This window comes from Mesoplodon bidens, assembly GCF_964165515.1.
Source record: "Mesoplodon bidens genome assembly, chromosome: 17".
Taxonomy (NCBI): domain Eukaryota; kingdom Metazoa; phylum Chordata; class Mammalia; order Artiodactyla; family Ziphiidae; genus Mesoplodon; species Mesoplodon bidens.
Window position 1 is genome coordinate 76,529,803 of NC_138174.1, and position 17,250 is coordinate 76,547,052.

Below are 17,250 nucleotides of genomic sequence, written 5' to 3' on the forward strand. Positions count from 1 at the left end.
GGAAAGAGCAGAGGCCAGAGACCCTCGCCCCCTGGGTTCTTTCCCAACTAGGTCACCTGCGGCCCCAGTGACCTTAAGCAAAATCTGCCTCTCTGGGGTCTCACCTGTAAAAGGAAAGTAAATATCATTCCCGAGCTTCGTCAGGTGCATTGACGGTCAAATGGAACCCCACCTGCATAGGGACCATGTGAACGTTGTCATGATATGTGCTCCCTTGGGACTCCCAACTCCACAAATAAGCAAATTTAAGATGTAAACTTTTATATTTATTGATGAATTGTATGTTTTTCCATAAATTCCCTGCCTGAATTATCTGTCAAATTTTCCTATACGATTTCCTCTTAAAAATACAGGTGTGGTTTTAAATATTCAGTGAGAGGATGATGTTGGTAATAATCTCTACGATGTGGAAAATCCCTGGAAGGACAGGGACACAGGGAGGGCATGACAGCTGTGGCTCCAAGAGGAAACTAGAGTCAATGACTGGAATGGCCTGACTTATCACGGACAGACTTTTTCAATTTAAAAATTGTACCATTAAAAATACAAATGTGGTACTTAATAAAATTCAGCTTAGTATTTTTAAAGCCTGAAGCATCCTGAAGGATCCTGGAACCGCAGACACCTTCCCTTCCTTGTTGCCAGCACAGCCAGCTCTACCTCTGTGATTTCCGGGGTGTCTGAAAAGTCCTCTTGGTCCCCGACACTGTCCCTGACATCCTGACTGTGCCTAAATGCCCAGTTTAGACGTGGGGCTCTGTTGAGATCAAAGTGTCCCACGGGATAGATATAATTTTATGCCATAATCATTACTTTCCTATTAACATTAGCTTTAACAAAAGATTCATTCACTCACTCAGTAACTATCTACTGAGCATCTGCTCAGAACAAGGGGTTCTTTTCCAACAACCCACAGAGTAGCCAACGACTAGTTATTTCTCATGGGTTCAACAAATATAAAGGTCCAAACCTGAAGGTTTTTCTTAAGTGTTCCAGGCTGTACTTATATGAAGTTTTGGGAAAACCGAACGGAAGCAGGTCTTCTTGGTGAGCTTCGTGAGTAGGGCGGGTGGGAAGGGCTGCTTCCTGCAGGGGAGGTCGTCCCCCGACCACAGGGACCCTCACGGGCAAAAGCTGCCTGAAGTGGCCCCCGGCCCTCGTGCCGCTCTCTTCCTTGGCAGCGGGACCAGTGAGTCCTACACAATTATGCGTGCAAAGGGGTGGACAGGAGGGAGGGTGGAGAATCGCCCTTTTGAGGAGTGAAGCATCTTATAAAATGTGTGTCCAGGACCAAGGACAGCAGCCAAGCGGTCAGGAGCATCTCCACAGAAGGAAGCAGTGCCAGCACGCACAGTAGACGACACAGATGACGCTAGCGTGTGCTCAGAGCCAGGAGAGGCGCACGGGAAGCATGTAGACGTGGCCTCCACCCCGTGCCTGAGTGCCCAGCACGCACTCTCGGCTCTGGGCTCCTGCAAGGAAGGATGTTTCGACAGCCTCACCTGAGGCCATGTCACGTCACGTGCTCTGCGGAATACTGCTTTCTCAGAGCTCATGGTTGTCTAAAGCTGAAAAGATGTTTGGAATCCTGCCTTAACTCTTCACCAAAGCTTGATCGTTATACTTATTTTTCCTCCAGGAAAGAAGAACTCAGACGATGATCAACACGCGAAACAATCGGTTCTGGACACAATCCTTCAAAATATTGGAAAATCTCCAGGTAAATGGGAACAACAGTTTGGCTCTAATAGGGATTCTCTTCCCTGGTGAGAAGGGACGTAAGGCGTCCACTCGAGGGCCCCGCGTGCCCTGAGAGCAGCTCTGGAGGAGCAGGTGGCGCCGTCCCGGGGGCACCAGCGTGGGCGCGCAGGGGTCTCCTGGCCCACCACGTGCGCGCTGCAGGAGTCCCGGGCCACCTGCGGGCGTCGCCTCCCTTCCCGCTGAGCCGAGCGAGGCTGTGCCTCTTTCCCAGGAAGAACTGGGACGCGGGGCCCCGTGACACAGCCACGTGCGGCGGTCTCCTGCCCCCGTGACCGGGCCCAGGGAGGCCCCGCGCGGCCTGTCGGATGCGCCCTCCTCTGCAGGCGCCCCCCACCGTGCCTGGGACCCCGCTTCCCCCACCCGAGGCCTCTCCAGCTACGACCCCCTCACCGCTGAAGTCGGTCCCCGCACTGCCCCGCGCCTCCTGCCCTGGGCCCGCGCTTGTCACCGGAGCCTTCCTCTGAGCCTCTTCCCTAGGCTGGCCTCCCGGCCTCTCCGAGGTAGACTTGGCAGCCACGTGAAGGCTCCAGGCCACTCCTCGAGCGCACCTGTCACCCACGACCGGCCTCACCTGACGAGCCACGAGCACCTGCCTCACGCCAGGCACTGTCTCAGGTCCCCGCATTTACCACCTCCAAGCCCGACCCAGGGCCCCGCCCTGGCCGAGCTCACGTCCTAGGGCGTGGGGGAGGCTCAGGGGGCCTCAGCGGCCCAGCCTGTGGGAGCCTCTGGGTCCTGGCGCTTCCTATCGGCTGCTCCCCCAGGCCCCCATCATCCTCAGACGGCAGGACCTCCATCCTGTCCTGGGTTCAACGCCCCTGAGGGCGGGGTTCCAGGCTCGGCGCTGGGACCTCCCAGGGGCTCAAGGTGTCGCCAGGCACAGGCCCAGCTGCTCTGAAGTGGGGCCTCCCCACCTTGGACTTTGGGGCCAGAGCTGGTCCGGGGCTCCCCCCTGACCTTGGCCGAGGCCTCTTCTTCCCCCAGAGCTGCCGGCTCTCTCCCCTCCTGGCTCACTGAGCGTTTCCCCTCAGCCCACGCTCCCCACTTCCCTCCGCTTAAACATGCCCGGGTCGCCTGCGGCTCTGTCCTGCGTCTTTAACATCCTCTGAGCCAACCGGGGTGACGCCCAGCACCTTAAACTCAGAACGCCCGGCCGGCCTCCGTCCCCCACTGGACGCCCGCCTCCCCCGTGTCCTTCCAGCCTCATAGCCCTTTCGCTTGCTGTCCACACACCAGGGGCCCTGGGAGGGGTCTCCGGCGTCTCCAGATGGGACCCCACGGGAGGTTCTGAAGTGCAGGCTCACGGCAGTGCGTGGAACTCTTAGAATTTCTCAAGGCAATCTCTCTCCGAACAGGAAACTCTTTCCAGTAAGTGGAAGAGGAGGAGGGGGTCCCAGAGAGTCGCGGAGACGGTGTGGGAGGCCGTCTGCTGAGGGAGCCCCCAGAGCAGCGAGTCCAGACTGCGCGGAGCGGCCCCTGCCCTTAGCAATAAAGAGCTCACATGTGCACACACAGGCGGGCCGTGAGCCCTCCGCAGGCAGAAAGTTGTTCTGTTCATGTGACCTTAAGGAGAGTTCGTTTATTTAAATGTTAAGCTAGAGGGTATGTGCTTTTCTTTCTGTTTTTGTTTTGGTAAAGAAACATGGAACCAAAAATAATTCCATTTGAAAGGAAGAGCACTGAAATGTTCCTCTTTTCGAACAGGATAAGGTTTGAGATCCTCTGAGAATTCTGTGAAGAATCAGAGCCTGAAGGCCTGAACGGCAGCCCTCCGACCTCCCCTTCTCAGGCAGCAAAGTGCACACGCGTGTACAACATGCACGCAGACACACACACAGACGTGGACGCACACACAATGCCACTGTGTCCTCGCGTTTGCCGGGCTGGGGAAATGCAAACTGGGTCTCTCTGGTGTGGGAGGTGAAGCCGTGCTCCAAGTGGGGTTTCTGACCTATAGTGCTTTCTTGGCGGGGCGACTAGAGCACAGCTTTCGGCAGGTTATTTTTATCCAAACCCATTCTGACTGTGGGGAGGTTGTACCTCTGCCTGACTCGTGGAAAGAGTTCCTTAGGACAAAGTGGGGTTGTCCCATTTCTCCAGAAAGGCGGGTCTGGAGAAGGTCGTGAATCCTGCCTTAGAAATAACCACGGAGAGAGAACTTCTGTTCCGAGGTGCACACTTGGCAATGGATTGGTGTTGGTTCTAAAACCCCACTTTTTTAAAAAAATAAAATTATTATTTATTTATTTATTCTTGGCTGTGTTGGGTCTTCGTTGCTGCGCGCGGGCTTTCTCTAGTTGCGGCGAGCGGGGGCTACTCTTTGTTGCGGTGTGCGGGCTTCTCATTGCGGTGGCTTCTCTTGTTGCGGAGCACGGGCTCTAGGTGCGCAGGCTTCAGTAGCTGTGGCACGTGGGCTTCAGTAGTTGTCGCTCGCGGGCTCTAGAGCGCAGGCTCTGTAGTTGTGGTGCACAGGCTTAGTTGCTCTGCGGCATGTGGGACCCTCCCGGACCAGGGCTCAAACTCGTGTCCCCTGCACTGGCAGGCGGATTCCTAACCACTGCGCCACCAGGGAAGCCTTGATACTTGGTTTTAATGACTATCACGTCTGGAAAAGATTCCTTACCAGGACACGTAGATCAGAATGAGAAGCGCATCACTGGCTGGACTTCTTCATCGCGTTGGGGGTTAGACCAACCTGTCGACCGATCCTACAGGGGATTTTGTTAAAGCCTGGGCAGTAAATCTCTGTGCTCCACGACCACCACCAGTTTCTGCTCCAGACCACTTAGAATGTGTTGCATTTTAACAACTCTAATAAATGGGCCCCACCAACTGAAACCCTCCGCTTGGAATACCTTAAAACAAGTTTAAAAAGTGGATTCCCAAGTTTTTTAAGTGTTTAAGCCCAACTTACAAAAAAATAAGGGATACATATCATTCTTCACAATAAAATCCCGTAACGATTATATAACATTTCTGAACGTTCATTTTCAAAATGTTTTCTCTGCAGAACGGTCACACCGACGGGCACCCAGCTCAGCACGGGCGGCCGGGAGCCTGGCTGGAGCCGCGACAAAGACACCCTTTTCTTCCCACACCTTCAGCCTGAACACTCGCGATCCAACAGCCCTCCCAGGACCCCCTCCCCCTGCAGCTGGAGACCCTCAGCCTCTGTGTCTTCCAGCAGCGTGAGGACGCCGCCCTGTTATATCATGTTATGCCATGTTATATAAAACACATTTCTTTTGAAAACTAGCTGCTTCCTCACTTGCCACTCGGGAGGTTCCCCTCGCGGCCGGCTGCGCGTCTGAATGCTGTTGGAAATGTTTGTTCAGTGGCCACTTCTCCTCAAGGGAGGACCCGCAAATTTGGACATTTATTGTTCAGTAACATCGAACATCTGACTGTGAAGGCTCAGCCCTGAGGTCACAGGGCATCACAGAGGACTTCCGGGGCCTCTTCCCATCTCCTGGCAAAGTACTGTGAAGGTTCCACTACTTCAAGGGTCAACTGATGCTTCTGCTCCCGCTTGGGCTGTGAAGGTCAAGTGGAAAGGGGGGCGGCCCAGCTCCTTCCCAGGCAGGGCCGTCTCAGGGGCCCATGTGCAGTGATGTCCCAGGAAGGGGGGCAGCGAGGAGGGGGCACATCCGAGACGATGCGAGGCCTGTGGTCCTGGAGGAGCCGTGCCCCGCAGACCCCCGCGGGGCAGCTGAGACGCAGGAAGAGCGGCCTGGAGACCCCGAGAGAAACGCTGGGGCCCTCACTCCGCTGGGGGCCGGCGTGTGGGGTCCTATGTGCCCCTGCTGGGGACACTCAGGAAGCAGGCCCCCTCGCCCGCCGACCGCAGGGCGGAGGCTTGTCCGGGGGGACCCCTTCCCCCACGTACGGCTGGTGTCCCCGACACACGGGCGGCATCGTGCCGCGCCCTCCGGCAGTGCTCTCAGGGTTCGGAAAGCTTTGCATTCCCATGTTTCTGAGCATCCGTCCTCCTCCTCCGCAGCCCCAGCCTGTGACCCCTCCGGCCCCATCAGGGGCTCCCAGCTCCCGCCTGTGGTGCCGGGGTCACCGGGGCCCCCAGGGCTGGAGCACACGGCTCAGCCCTTCTGGAATCTGCCCTGGAGCCTTGGGTGGACCACGTCAGGCTTCAGGATGCCCTCAAAGGGCTTGGCGCTCCCTTGAGGGGCCCAGGGGTCAGGCGCAGCTGCTCTGGGAGCCCAGGCTGGTGGGGTGACCCCAGCCGGCCCAGGCCTGCAGCCCACAAAACGAAGCGGCCTTCCCCCAGCCCCACGCTTCACGTCAGGGCATCTAAGGGAAGGACCGCAGCTCTCCGCCAGGTAGGGTGGGCAGCACAGGCTGCACGACAGGGCGGCCCGTCAGGTGTGGGCGGAGGCTGAGACAGGCCACCCTGGCCCAAGCATCCCCGCGGGCAGGGCACCCGCAGGCCCTCCAACGGCACGAGCCCAGCTTTGTGAGAGGAGGACGAGCAGAGGGTTGCTCTGACGGCAGAGGCTGGTCCGCACGTCCGGCGGGGACAGATGCAGGCTGCCGGGCTCTCTGGCGTCCCTCGGGGGGGACGGGGTTCGACTTCCGGTGGAAACGGGAGAACATATGAGAAAGCCAGTCGAAAGCGCTTGTCAGCAGCATGAATCTGGGCTCCAGGCAAGTTGCTATGCGATTTTCCCTGGCTGCATTTTTATTAAAACCTTAAACCGGAATAAAGGCAGAGAGATACAAATTTATTTCTCTTCTTGAAGAGACACCTGGCAACACGTCCACAGAACAATATCCATAATCACTTAGCCAAATTTCCATACCATTTGACTCAATTTTCTGGAAAGCAGAGGCATATTTTCAGTGCAGAGAGATCCGTGTGTGATCCACGGCCCCCTGCGCCCCAAGCCCCCGCGGAGCTGGGCAAGGCCGGCGGGGAGGCTGCGGCGGCAGTGCCCCGGCCCCGAGCGCCTTCTCCAGGCAGGCGGCGGGACCTGACCCAATGTCGCCAGGGGCCCAGGTCCCAGCGCGCAGCTTTAGCACCTGGCGGCCCGCTCTGGCCGGGCCTGGCGACCTCAGCCACCTCAGCCCCTGAACCTGGGTCACCCCGCAAAACCACAGCAACGGAGACACCTCTGGGGCGGCTGGAGGGGAGGGAAAGCGCGGGCGCTGCCCGGTAGCCCCGGGGTCCGTCGCAGCCTTCCCGCCCCCCCCCGCCCCCCGCTGCCGTTTCTGTCGCGTCCCCCGCTCCCGTGGCTGTGGTGCCTCGTGACCCAATTTGAGTGTAACGGTGGCTATTTGATCAAAGGGCTCTTTTCCCACCAAGTGGGATTTTCAGCTTGGCTGTGCCCTTCTGCCCTGCAAAGCCTGCAGGACACATCCTCCCCAGTGACAGAGAATCACACGCTGGGAGTTCTGCTGGTGACATGGTCCAAGGCTAAGCCATAAGGCGGGAGGGTGGCAGGTCCTTCGAGCCCTAGGACGGCCTTCGGCCTTCAGCCTCGGCAAGTGGCCTCCTGCGTGGGGGGAGGGCTGGGCCTGCGGGGGCCCAGGCAGGGCCTTCTCTCCACTGAGCACACGGCCCCAGGACCACGGACCTCATGCGCCAGGCCCTGCACGCAGCTCCCCAGCCGCGGCTACCTAAAGCTCAGAATGATTACCACCTTCTGGGTGAAACGACGGTCCTGTCCTCCCGGGGCCGCGCGGGGCACCTGCCTCCAGAGATGGCTCAGCCTGCAGTGGGCTCTCCCCTCCCCACCCCAGCACGGAGCCCCCCGCTCCCCAAAGCCGCTGCCGACTCTGGTTGGCGAGACCCTGCTCGGGGGTGACAGGCTGCCTGACCCTCTGCAGTCAGCGCCTCCGTCTTCCAGGCCCACAGCCCCTCCTGAGTGAGCCCCTCGACCCGGCCCGGCCCGGGCTCCTGTCGGAGCGACTCCACAACCCACGACTCAGCCTGATTACCTGACGGCTCCTAAGTCAAAGGGCATTTCTGTCCCCAAATCTAGAGTGGCGTTTTCTAGAGTGGCTTCTACTGAGGAGTCATCTCTGGAGAAATGCTTCAGATAAATTAAAAGCAGTGTCCAAGGTCAAAAAGCTTCCAGCAGTTTCTCCGGGAGATACACAATACATCATCATTTCTGGGAAGCTCTGCAGTAGAGAAACCTGCTTCAAATTTCTGATTGTATGAATTTTTAAACTGAAATTAAACGTATATCCTAAGAAGTTCTGACCTTCGCCCTGGGTCCATCTCTGCACAGCCAGCACCCCTGATGCCCCTTTTCTTCTAAAGGGACTCTGCACCCAAAGAAATCGCACGTGGGTAAAAACTGAAAGGATGCATCACGCAAGCAGCAAGGGGGGCGTTCCCTCTGGATCTGCACTGGAAGTTGCACACGGTCTGATTTCTTGGTTTCACTGATTCAATAATTCACATACTGAAGCACAAACTCTGCCAACCCCCAGCCACCGAACCTGGCAAGTGAACTACGTCTCTTCATAGACAATCAAGAAAGAACCAACACATCTGAAAGATAATTGCTTTTAATTTTCTAAGTTTTCACTTACGCAACATGATAAAGGCAGATTTATGTGACTCGATATGACATTTTTACAAAAAAATGTCCCCCCAGCATCTGGGCAGTAGTATATAAATATTTACAATGAAAAAATAGGCAAGGAAAAAGGAAATCTTCATTGTTCAAGACAGTTTCTTTCCAATGCTTATCAGAATCTTGAAAATAAAATACTTCATTACCTTTCTTAGTCATCCGTATTTACATGTTGATTCAGCTGATGGTTCAAGAAATCTAGGCTTAAGGACGTTTTGTTCTACATCACTCCTGCTCTTTTTCTACACTATTTTCCAAGTTATCTGAGAGTAAATTAAGTATAAAAATGTAAACTTTGAAGGAAGAGAAAAAAAGAACACGTGTAAATGCACTGATAGAAAGGTCCTTACAGAGGTTAATATTTTACAACACTAAAAACCAAAATAAAATGCTCTATATATTTCTTTAGTAGGGACATTTGGTTTCAATTTAATTTGATTATATTAACAAAAATTGTCTCTAAAGAGGATGCCAAAAAACCAGCAACGATGTTACCACCCTAACTGATGAATATCCATCACCCTAATTCTCTCTAAAAGAAACTGTGGTTTTTTTCAAAAAGTGACAAATATGAATTACATCACAGAGAGCTTAAAAGCCTCAACAAAGTGTGGTATCTTTTAAATATGAAGACTTTGAAAAATAAATTTGAATAGTGCAAGCCAGCCTCTTTAACGTAGTGATATTACAAATATGTTCAACTCCAACCTAGGAAAGCGCGACCCTGCCGCCGCCCGCCGCCGGGCTGTCGAGGTTGCCGGGATCGAGGGCAGCAGGCGGTCCCCGAGGATGCGATGCGAGCGTTTCCATGACGACGCCTCCAGCGGTACCTGCCGCCCTGCAGCCGGGGCCTCACGTGTGGGAGCTGCGCCGGCCCCTGGCGCCCAGGGACACGCGGAGCCGCGGCTCCCGGGCACGGTAATGCTCGTTGAAATCCAGCCTGAAGCTCAGGAAGCGCAGGCTCTCATCGGGGCTGGTCGTCAGCAACACCAGGAACTGCTGCACGATGCCCTGGAGAGACGCAGGGGACACACGCCCATCTCAGGTCCAGGAAGGAGCTGCCCACACAACCGCCCCGCCTTTAACCCCCCCCCACCCGGGGTTATTTCCACCAACACCCACCCTAGCGGTTGTCCCTGGGACCAGAGTTCACCCAGCCAAGGGCAGCCCATGGGGAACAGATGCCCATTTCCACAAATGCAAATTCACAACAGTAATTTCATGGAAAAGAACTAACCAACAGATTTTTCCTTTTTGCCCCTAAGTTCTACAAGAATTAGCGAAACAGCAAAGCAACTGGTGGGAAAACATCCTATTTTTTAAATTTTGAATAGATAACTTCAGCGTGACACTTTTCATCTTTCACATGAGTTATGAAAGAGTATTCAACCATAAAGCCCTGACGGAAGGACAAACCGAGAACACCAGGAACGGACACGTGATGTCAACCACGGCCTCGGGGTCCCGGCGCCTTGGGGGGTGTCGGGCTGCGACCGCCCCCGAGGGCAGGCGGAGTGCGGCCCCATCACCTCCTCATCGGGGGGTTTGCAAAGACGACGACAGGGTGTGAGAGGCGTTCACTCAACTTATCAGAACAGAATCCCCAACTGCTTCTGTCCGGGCTGAGTCGCTGAGTGAGGACACCCCCATCCCTGCCAACCCCCCGCACGTCTCACGTCAGCTGACCGTCACCTGCTCAGGGGAAGCGCTCGGGAAAGCTCTGATCGGCAGAGAAAAGGTCACCGACACACCGTTGTCCATCTTCCTGAACTGTCGGGGTGGACGCTGCCCCCCACCCTTGCTTCTGGTGGAGCTCCTGGGAGCTGGGACGCGTGCAGATGCGTATATGTGACACGAGTCACTTTACACTGAGCGAACACACTGCCTGCGTGCGTGTGTGTGCGTCACCGTCTCTCTGGTGAGGAGGACTTGGGAGAAAGTCCCTAAGGAACCATCTGCTCAAAACACTGCCAGGGCTTCTCGCGAGCGTGAAACTGAAACACGCCGACGAAGGATGCCTCCACCAGGACACGTGAGGACATGCCTTCCCGCGGGGCCGCGCCCAGGGCCGCTCACAAGCAGCAAAGCACGGATGGCTGTTAAGACTCTACAGTGTTTCAGCCACCGACACAAAGAAGACAGCAAAGGACTTACGTGTTCAAGAAAAGAAGTCTGAACGGTAGTGATTTACAAAGATCAAGGTTGTAATGTTTTTGTTTTTGTTTTTGTTTTTGCGGTACGCGGGCCTCTCACTGCTGTGGCCTCTCCCGTTGCGGAGCACGGGCTCCGGACGCGCAGGCCCAGGGGCCATGGCTCACTGGGCCCAGCCGCTCCGCGGCATGTGGGATCTTCCCGGACCAGGGCACGAACCCGTGTCCCCTGCGTCGGCAGGCGGACTCTCAACCACTGCGCCACCAGGGAAGCCCAAGGCTGTAATGTTAAGTGATGCTGGGATTACATTAAGATTACTTTTTAAAAACTGTACTAACTCTACCGGGAAAACATGTAACCACCACTGTCCTTTTAGAAATCAGCACTTGGACACGTTTTAAGTTACTGAGTACTCCTCTGCAGCTGGGCAACTATCTTAATTAACAGCACGAACCTAACCATGAGGCACCCATTTCTGAGAATTATGAACCCACACCACATATGTGACCTGGGTCAAGACAGTGCTTCATCATCAAAACACCTGCCCAACAGATATTTTTGCAGTGGACATAAACCAGTCATTACCACCATTTATGAAACATGTTTTCAACAAAAAGGTAACAGGAGGCCAATGCCAAAGTGAGGCCACTTACAAAAGGGACATATTTACCCCTTAGTTATGCTGAAGAAAAATTCAAAATTAAAAAGTATGAGGACCTTGGGAAGCAAACGGGATGCCTAGGGAACAGGGTCGTGACGTTTCGTTTAGAATTCTGAACCAATGAATACATAGCACAAAAACATAATTTTTAAAGGTCTGGGGTTCGACGCTTGATTTGTCTAATTAGTTACCAGCAACTGAGTGGAAGAACTCTTCATACAATCTTTTCATCTCTATTTCCATCACTAAAATCACCCTGAGAAACATGAAATCAGAAACCAAACCCTCAAAAGAGACAGACAACGCAGAGCATGTGGCCTCCGCGGCCCAGCAGCCTGAGGCCCGGCCTGCAGCAGCTCCCCGCACGCTCCCCGCGTGTCCGCAAAGGAGGGGGCCGCAGAGCCGCGCCCACCAGAGCGGCCATGGGAAGGGCCACCGGAGGCCGCACAGCACCGAGGGCAGGACTCCCACCCGGCGGCAAAGGCTGGACCGGCTGGAACGACGCCCCTTCCGTCATCCGGCATCGAGCGTCAGTTACGGGAGGACAGCAGTGGGACGTGGGCGGCCCCGTCGCCAGACACGCACCTGGTAGAAATGCGTCAGTATGCGCAGCTGCGAGCACAGCCTGGGTATCGACTCCTGGAACTCCCGGACCCTCTGGTTCTCCTGCTCTTCTTCTGCGGCCGTCACCCCCCACTGGCCCTGAGAGTCAGAGGGAAGCAAACGGGTTAGACTCTGGATGGAAGACGCTGCGGGGTGGGGCTGGGGTGGGTGTTAGCGGCGGGGGGCTGGTTTCCACCCTCTGTGCTGCTGGAGACGTCTGTGACCGTTTCCTGGTGCCCATCTGTTCTCTAGTTACTCTTCTCAATTAGTAACCTACCTCGCAAGTACTTCACATCAACACACGTGAGCACACGGAGAGCTCCCGCACTGCCCTTAATAATGGTCCTCAGCCACAGTGTTACATCCTGTGACGTCCAACAATTCAGATGACGTGTCACAGCTCACCAGTCTTCTGCTATTAGAAACAAGGCTGTAATGAACAGCCTTGTATCTGTCTGTCATTTTGTACGTATTTCAGTGCAGATAGTTTACGTGCCTGTAAACTGAACCCGATGGTTCAAAGCACTGGCACCCTCACACGCTGCATTAACTCCTGACTTGAACGGGAACGTTTCTTACCATTTCCCTTAGCCGAGATGCACGTAAAAGACTGTTGTTCTCAGTCACTGGGGAAGCTGACTAGCTGCTTTCCAGCAGCACACGCAGGAATTATCACAGGATCATTTCTTATCAATTAACATGGTAAATTACAAGAATAGATCTCTTGAACCCCTGCATTCCTCAAATAAACCCCAGTCTTGGTGAATTATTCTCTCAATATTCTGTTAAATGTTTCCACTGTATTTTCTGTAAGACTTTTCCCATCAACATGTACAACCTAGGTCTGGTATAAAGATTCTCGCATCTGGTGTCAACTTCACAGAGCTTCCCAAGCAGGCTCTGGACGCTTCCCTCCCTGTGACTGAAGTGGCGCACGAGCACAGCGCTGTCCACGCCGCCCAGAGGTCCGGCCGCTCCCCCTCTGGTGGCAGAGCTGCTGCTAAGCGACTTTGCTCCTTGCTGAGCTGCTGTTCTGCCTAGAATTTGCCCTCTGTCCTGGGGTCAACTCTAGCAAGTCCAGAGAAAGCCCTTCATCTCCCTCCCGTGTGCAGGCTGACTTCACGGATCCGAGCAAGACTGCAGGCGGCATTTCCTCACCGCCTCGGTGTGTCTGTCTTCCCCCCACGGCCTCCTGGGTGGGTGCCCGGCTTGTTCTGCTCCCCCTGGGCCTGGGACGCCCTCCGTCCACGCTCACCCTCATCTCACCGGGGCCCTCCTCCTGCTGCCCGGCCGCCTCCGGGTTTCGCTGCTTCCCCAGCAGCTTCAGCGGGCGTCTGGGTGACTCTCTCCCCGTTTATTTCCGTCGACATGAGGGTTGTGCATTTTCAGAATCGCGTCCTGGGGCTCCGCGGCCTGAGAGACACGGGTCACCTCTAGCGCCCCTCCGGCCCTCCCGCCGTGGCGGGTCCTCACCGCAACCCCTTCCTTCCATCACAAGCTGGCCCTGTCCTCTCTACTGCCTTGTGCCCTCGACGGCAAGCCGCTTCCCTCTGGACAACTTCAGTGCCCGGTGCGTCGTCCGTCCTTTCCACTATGTCCTGTCTCTTCTGTCCCAGAACCTCCCGACCAAGCAGGTCTGCCCAGACGAGCCCTCAGCCGTGGGCGAGCAGGCGACGGGTCCAGAGGGCAGCCCCAGACCAGAGGTTACCCAGAGGCCTTTCCTTTGATGAGGTGGGTTTAGCCCCGGCTCCCTCTGTTGATAGGACAGACACGTCTGGTTTCACTGTCATCGTATCAGTGAGACGCCTTCTGGTCTCCCTGACGGTGGTCATCTTTTACCATATGGTCTGTGTTTCTTCTGATAACCAGAAGACTTCTAAGTTTGTTCCAGTGGTTGCCTTTAAAAGGATACCTTCATAATACGGGCCATCCCTGTGCTCTATTTCTTCAGACAGCGTTAACAACCAACCTGAGGGCGAATGATGAGCGCCCCCATCTTGCTGCCTGATTTCAGAAGACATTATGTTCGTGTCTGTATCTTTTAATATATGTATACCTGTTTTACCTACTTCATGAGCTTTAAAAAATATCTTTCGATGCTGGGTTTTAAACGGTGAAGTAATCACTAAACTTATGTTACTTTCTATCTCTTCTTCCCCTACTACCTTTTGTCTTTTCAAACACATTTTTTAAATATTCTATTTTACTGTAGTACAGTACATACAAAAAAGCACAAGAATTCTAAGTGGATAGCATGATGCAGCGTCACAATGCGGTATACGCCTCACAGCTGGGCTGACACGCACATTCACGTCAGCAGCACAGCGGCTGCGTCCAAACACTTTGTCTTGTACTTGCAGCCAGGTAACGATTTTACATAGTTAAATTCAATTTTTGTTTTATAAATAAAAGCTATCCCTAATAATTAAAAGCAAAAATGAAACCAATTAATCTAACTGGGTACTGAGCTGGTGGCAAAACCTTACGGGAATAGCTATTTCAGGGAGGTCACCTTGCGGTAGCGGACACGTAGCTGGGAAATCGCACGGCTGCTGCACTGTGTGTGGGGGGGTCAGGATGCCTGTTCTGAGACCGTGGTGTGTACAGGTGTGTACAGGTGTGTGGGGGGCAGGTGGAGTCAGAGAACAAAGAGCTGGGTGAACTCCTGCTAGAAAACAAGATTTCCGATTGTGAGACAGAAAAAAGAAGAAAGGAAAGGCCTTTAGCCCTAAATGTGAATTGGACATATTATCACACACGGCTTTGAGAAGTGGAAAGAAAGCAGGAAACTGAGGGCAGGGCCTGAAGGAGGAAGAGGCCCCGGGAGCCCCTGCCCAGCAGCAGCAGCAGCAGAGTGCGGGACGCTGCGGCGGGGGCGGGCAGAGGCCCCGACCAGGCGCCCCGGGCCCTCCGAGCCGTCCTGCACAGCCCCTCCAGCCCGCGGGGGCCTCAGGCCTGACGACAGCGCGCAGATCACGCTGCCTCACGAACGTTAACCATTCCTCGGGCACCCGCAGCCCTCCCCTCTCCCGCGTAGCCCGAGCACACCTGAACAAACGCGCTGAATAACCTGCCTTATCAGGCAGATCTGCTCCGAGGTGCTGACGGGTAACAGTCTGGAGAGTGAGCCTGGGTGCCCCCAGAGCGCCGACTCACAGCTCAGTGATTCCCCAGAAGGGCAGAGCTCTGGGCAAGTGGGCAGTTTGAGAAACCACAGCCGTGGCTGGATTCACTGGACACTTAGCAGCTGACATACACCAGCACATGAAAATAAGGAGCTCCAGGGGAGTCTGTTTGTTTATTATCCCTCCCATTCTACAAACCAGGAAACTGGTCTCAGAGAGGTCAAGTCAGCAAAGGCACAAAGCCAGTGACGGGGTCGTGGGCCTTCAGTCCGTCTGGTGTGCAGGCTTCCCGGGCCCGGCCAGGAGGCCCCGGGGGGCAGGGGTCGCCAACTCTGACATCTCAGCCACAAACCCCTGCTCCTGGCAATGCAAACAAAGTGAGCAGTACACCCATCTCTAAAACACCCTGAAGGCACGACACATACACGAAGCGCTGTGACCCGTCCAAGTTAACGATCCTCTAACACAGACTGTAAGGGAACACTCAAAAATAAAACTAATCCAACCGCATCAACTGAACAATCTGTCTGTCACCACCCCAAGAATAAGCATCTTGAAAAAGTGACTGTACAGATTATATCCAATACAAGAAATCCCATAAAGACTCAAACTCATTCAGTAAATCTCTGTACTTCAAGGTCAAGAAGGACATGAACTTCAAGGTCATGAAGGACATGAACTACTTCAGTAAGGTCACTGAAAATAGCCGACGTGCAGAAATCCGGTTCCCACGGGTAGACATGTGTCCACCAGCTCCAGAGGAGAGCGATGCAGAGTCGGGCCCCACCCAGCGGAGACCCTGATGCAGACGAACGTCTCAACACTTACTGAGGAACGCTGGCCAGAGGCCAGCGCTTCCCGTGAACGCTGCCTTCGTCTATTTGTAAAGCTGAGGATGGTGACGGTGCCCCCGCCCCCTGTAGAAGAGTCCACAGCCGCTCAGGATCCCAGCCGGACGTGGATACGAACACAGCCCCAGCGACGTTTCAGCGGCAGAGTCTCTGCTGCACTGGTAATCACTGTGGCAACAGGTCACTATCTAAACCGACAAGCCCACCAGCACCAAAACCGTACCTCGGCTTCACGCTGCTGCTTCTTCTCCTCAAACTGCAGGCGTCTCTGTAGCTCTTCCAGGGCGGCTCTGTAGATGGCATCCTGAGTGTTCTGAAGCTCGATGATTTGATCAAACACGGCCCTCAGCTGGTTTAAAAGTGCCTGGGGAGAGAAGACAAGTTTTTTCTTTTTATGAACAGAGCCCCCAACACGCTTATTACTAAGTTTTTCAAATAAAATATCGACACTTAGTGAAATTCTCAAGGCGCTCTTTAGCTGTTCATTCATGCATCAGCAGACACTGACTGAACACCCACCCTGTCCTGGCAAACAGGCGAGTTCTGAATCACCATAGCAGCAGCAAGCGGACAGAGCCCAGGCTCTCGGCCAAACCACCTCCCACCCTCACCGAGACCTGGCCACCCGAGGTGCTGCCCAACTCCAAAGTGTGGAGCACGTAGCTGCATCCGCAGTGGGACTGCTCGAGGATTAGAAAGGGGTGGGAAAACACTTTTTGTTTTTGGTGGCACATACCAAAATCAGACACGGAGAATAGGAGAGAGGAAATTCTTTAAAAAGTATACAAAGCAAATTCTGCAAGGTTTTTTAGAAAAAGGTATCATGCTTTACACCAGGAATGAAAGGATGGTTTTAAACCAAGGGGGACAGTGCGTCTCCCTAATTCACGGGGCTCCTCAGGGCACATACCTACCGCAGGTCACGCGTCCTTTCTCTAGTGCGGCACGGAAGGGAGGAGACCACAGCACAGAGTCTTGTATGTACGCCAAACGATACCCACGCACCATACACATCTCACGCAAGGCTGTGCGGCGAGCACCACGACACCGGCGCCAGCGGAGGGGAGGGGCAGGGGGCTGGAAGGTACCGTGAGAGCCAACACCCACGGGGCCTTTCGTGGGCAGCAAGCAGTGCGCCCGGCTCGGAGCTGCCTGTTCCTGGTGGGGTCTCGGCCGTAACACAAAATCAAAACAAAAACTGGAGACGACTTTGTAACAAGGATTCGTTTCTTCTAGTTTGTTTCTTTATTGTAGTCAAATAAAAATTTACTATTTTTGGAGCTGGGGTGACTTACTGCCGTTTACTCCAAGCTAAGAGTGCAATATGTGCTTCTGTTATCAGCAATCTGTTCAGACAGGGCGACTACAAAAGTGCCTTCTGTGCTGATACTGGTTTGCAACCATTTACAGTGTGACTCAGGATTTTTCACAAGAAAGCACAAACAGAAATTACAAAAATGTATACACACACCTGTCACAACCTCCAATTTCAAAATTAC

The 17,250-nt window shown here is 54.4% G+C and overlaps 1 protein-coding gene across 2 annotated transcripts in view; it reads right to left on the reverse strand.

The window, feature by feature from the left end:
* Positions 1–8,276: 8,276 nt before the first annotated feature.
* Positions 8,277–17,250, reverse strand: part of TUBGCP3 (tubulin gamma complex component 3) — a 60,577-nt gene continuing 51,603 nt past the window's right edge. For both annotated transcript variants that reach the window (XM_081214750.1, XM_081214749.1), the window contains exons 20-22: positions 15,975–16,115; positions 11,758–11,874; positions 8,277–9,371 (exon numbers count right to left, since the gene is read on the reverse strand). In XM_081214750.1, the coding sequence (XP_081070876.1) occupies positions 9,213–9,371; positions 11,758–11,874; positions 15,975–16,115 (417 nt within the window). In that variant the 3' untranslated portion in view covers positions 8,277–9,212. The remainder of the gene's footprint in view (positions 9,372–11,757; positions 11,875–15,974; positions 16,116–17,250) is intronic.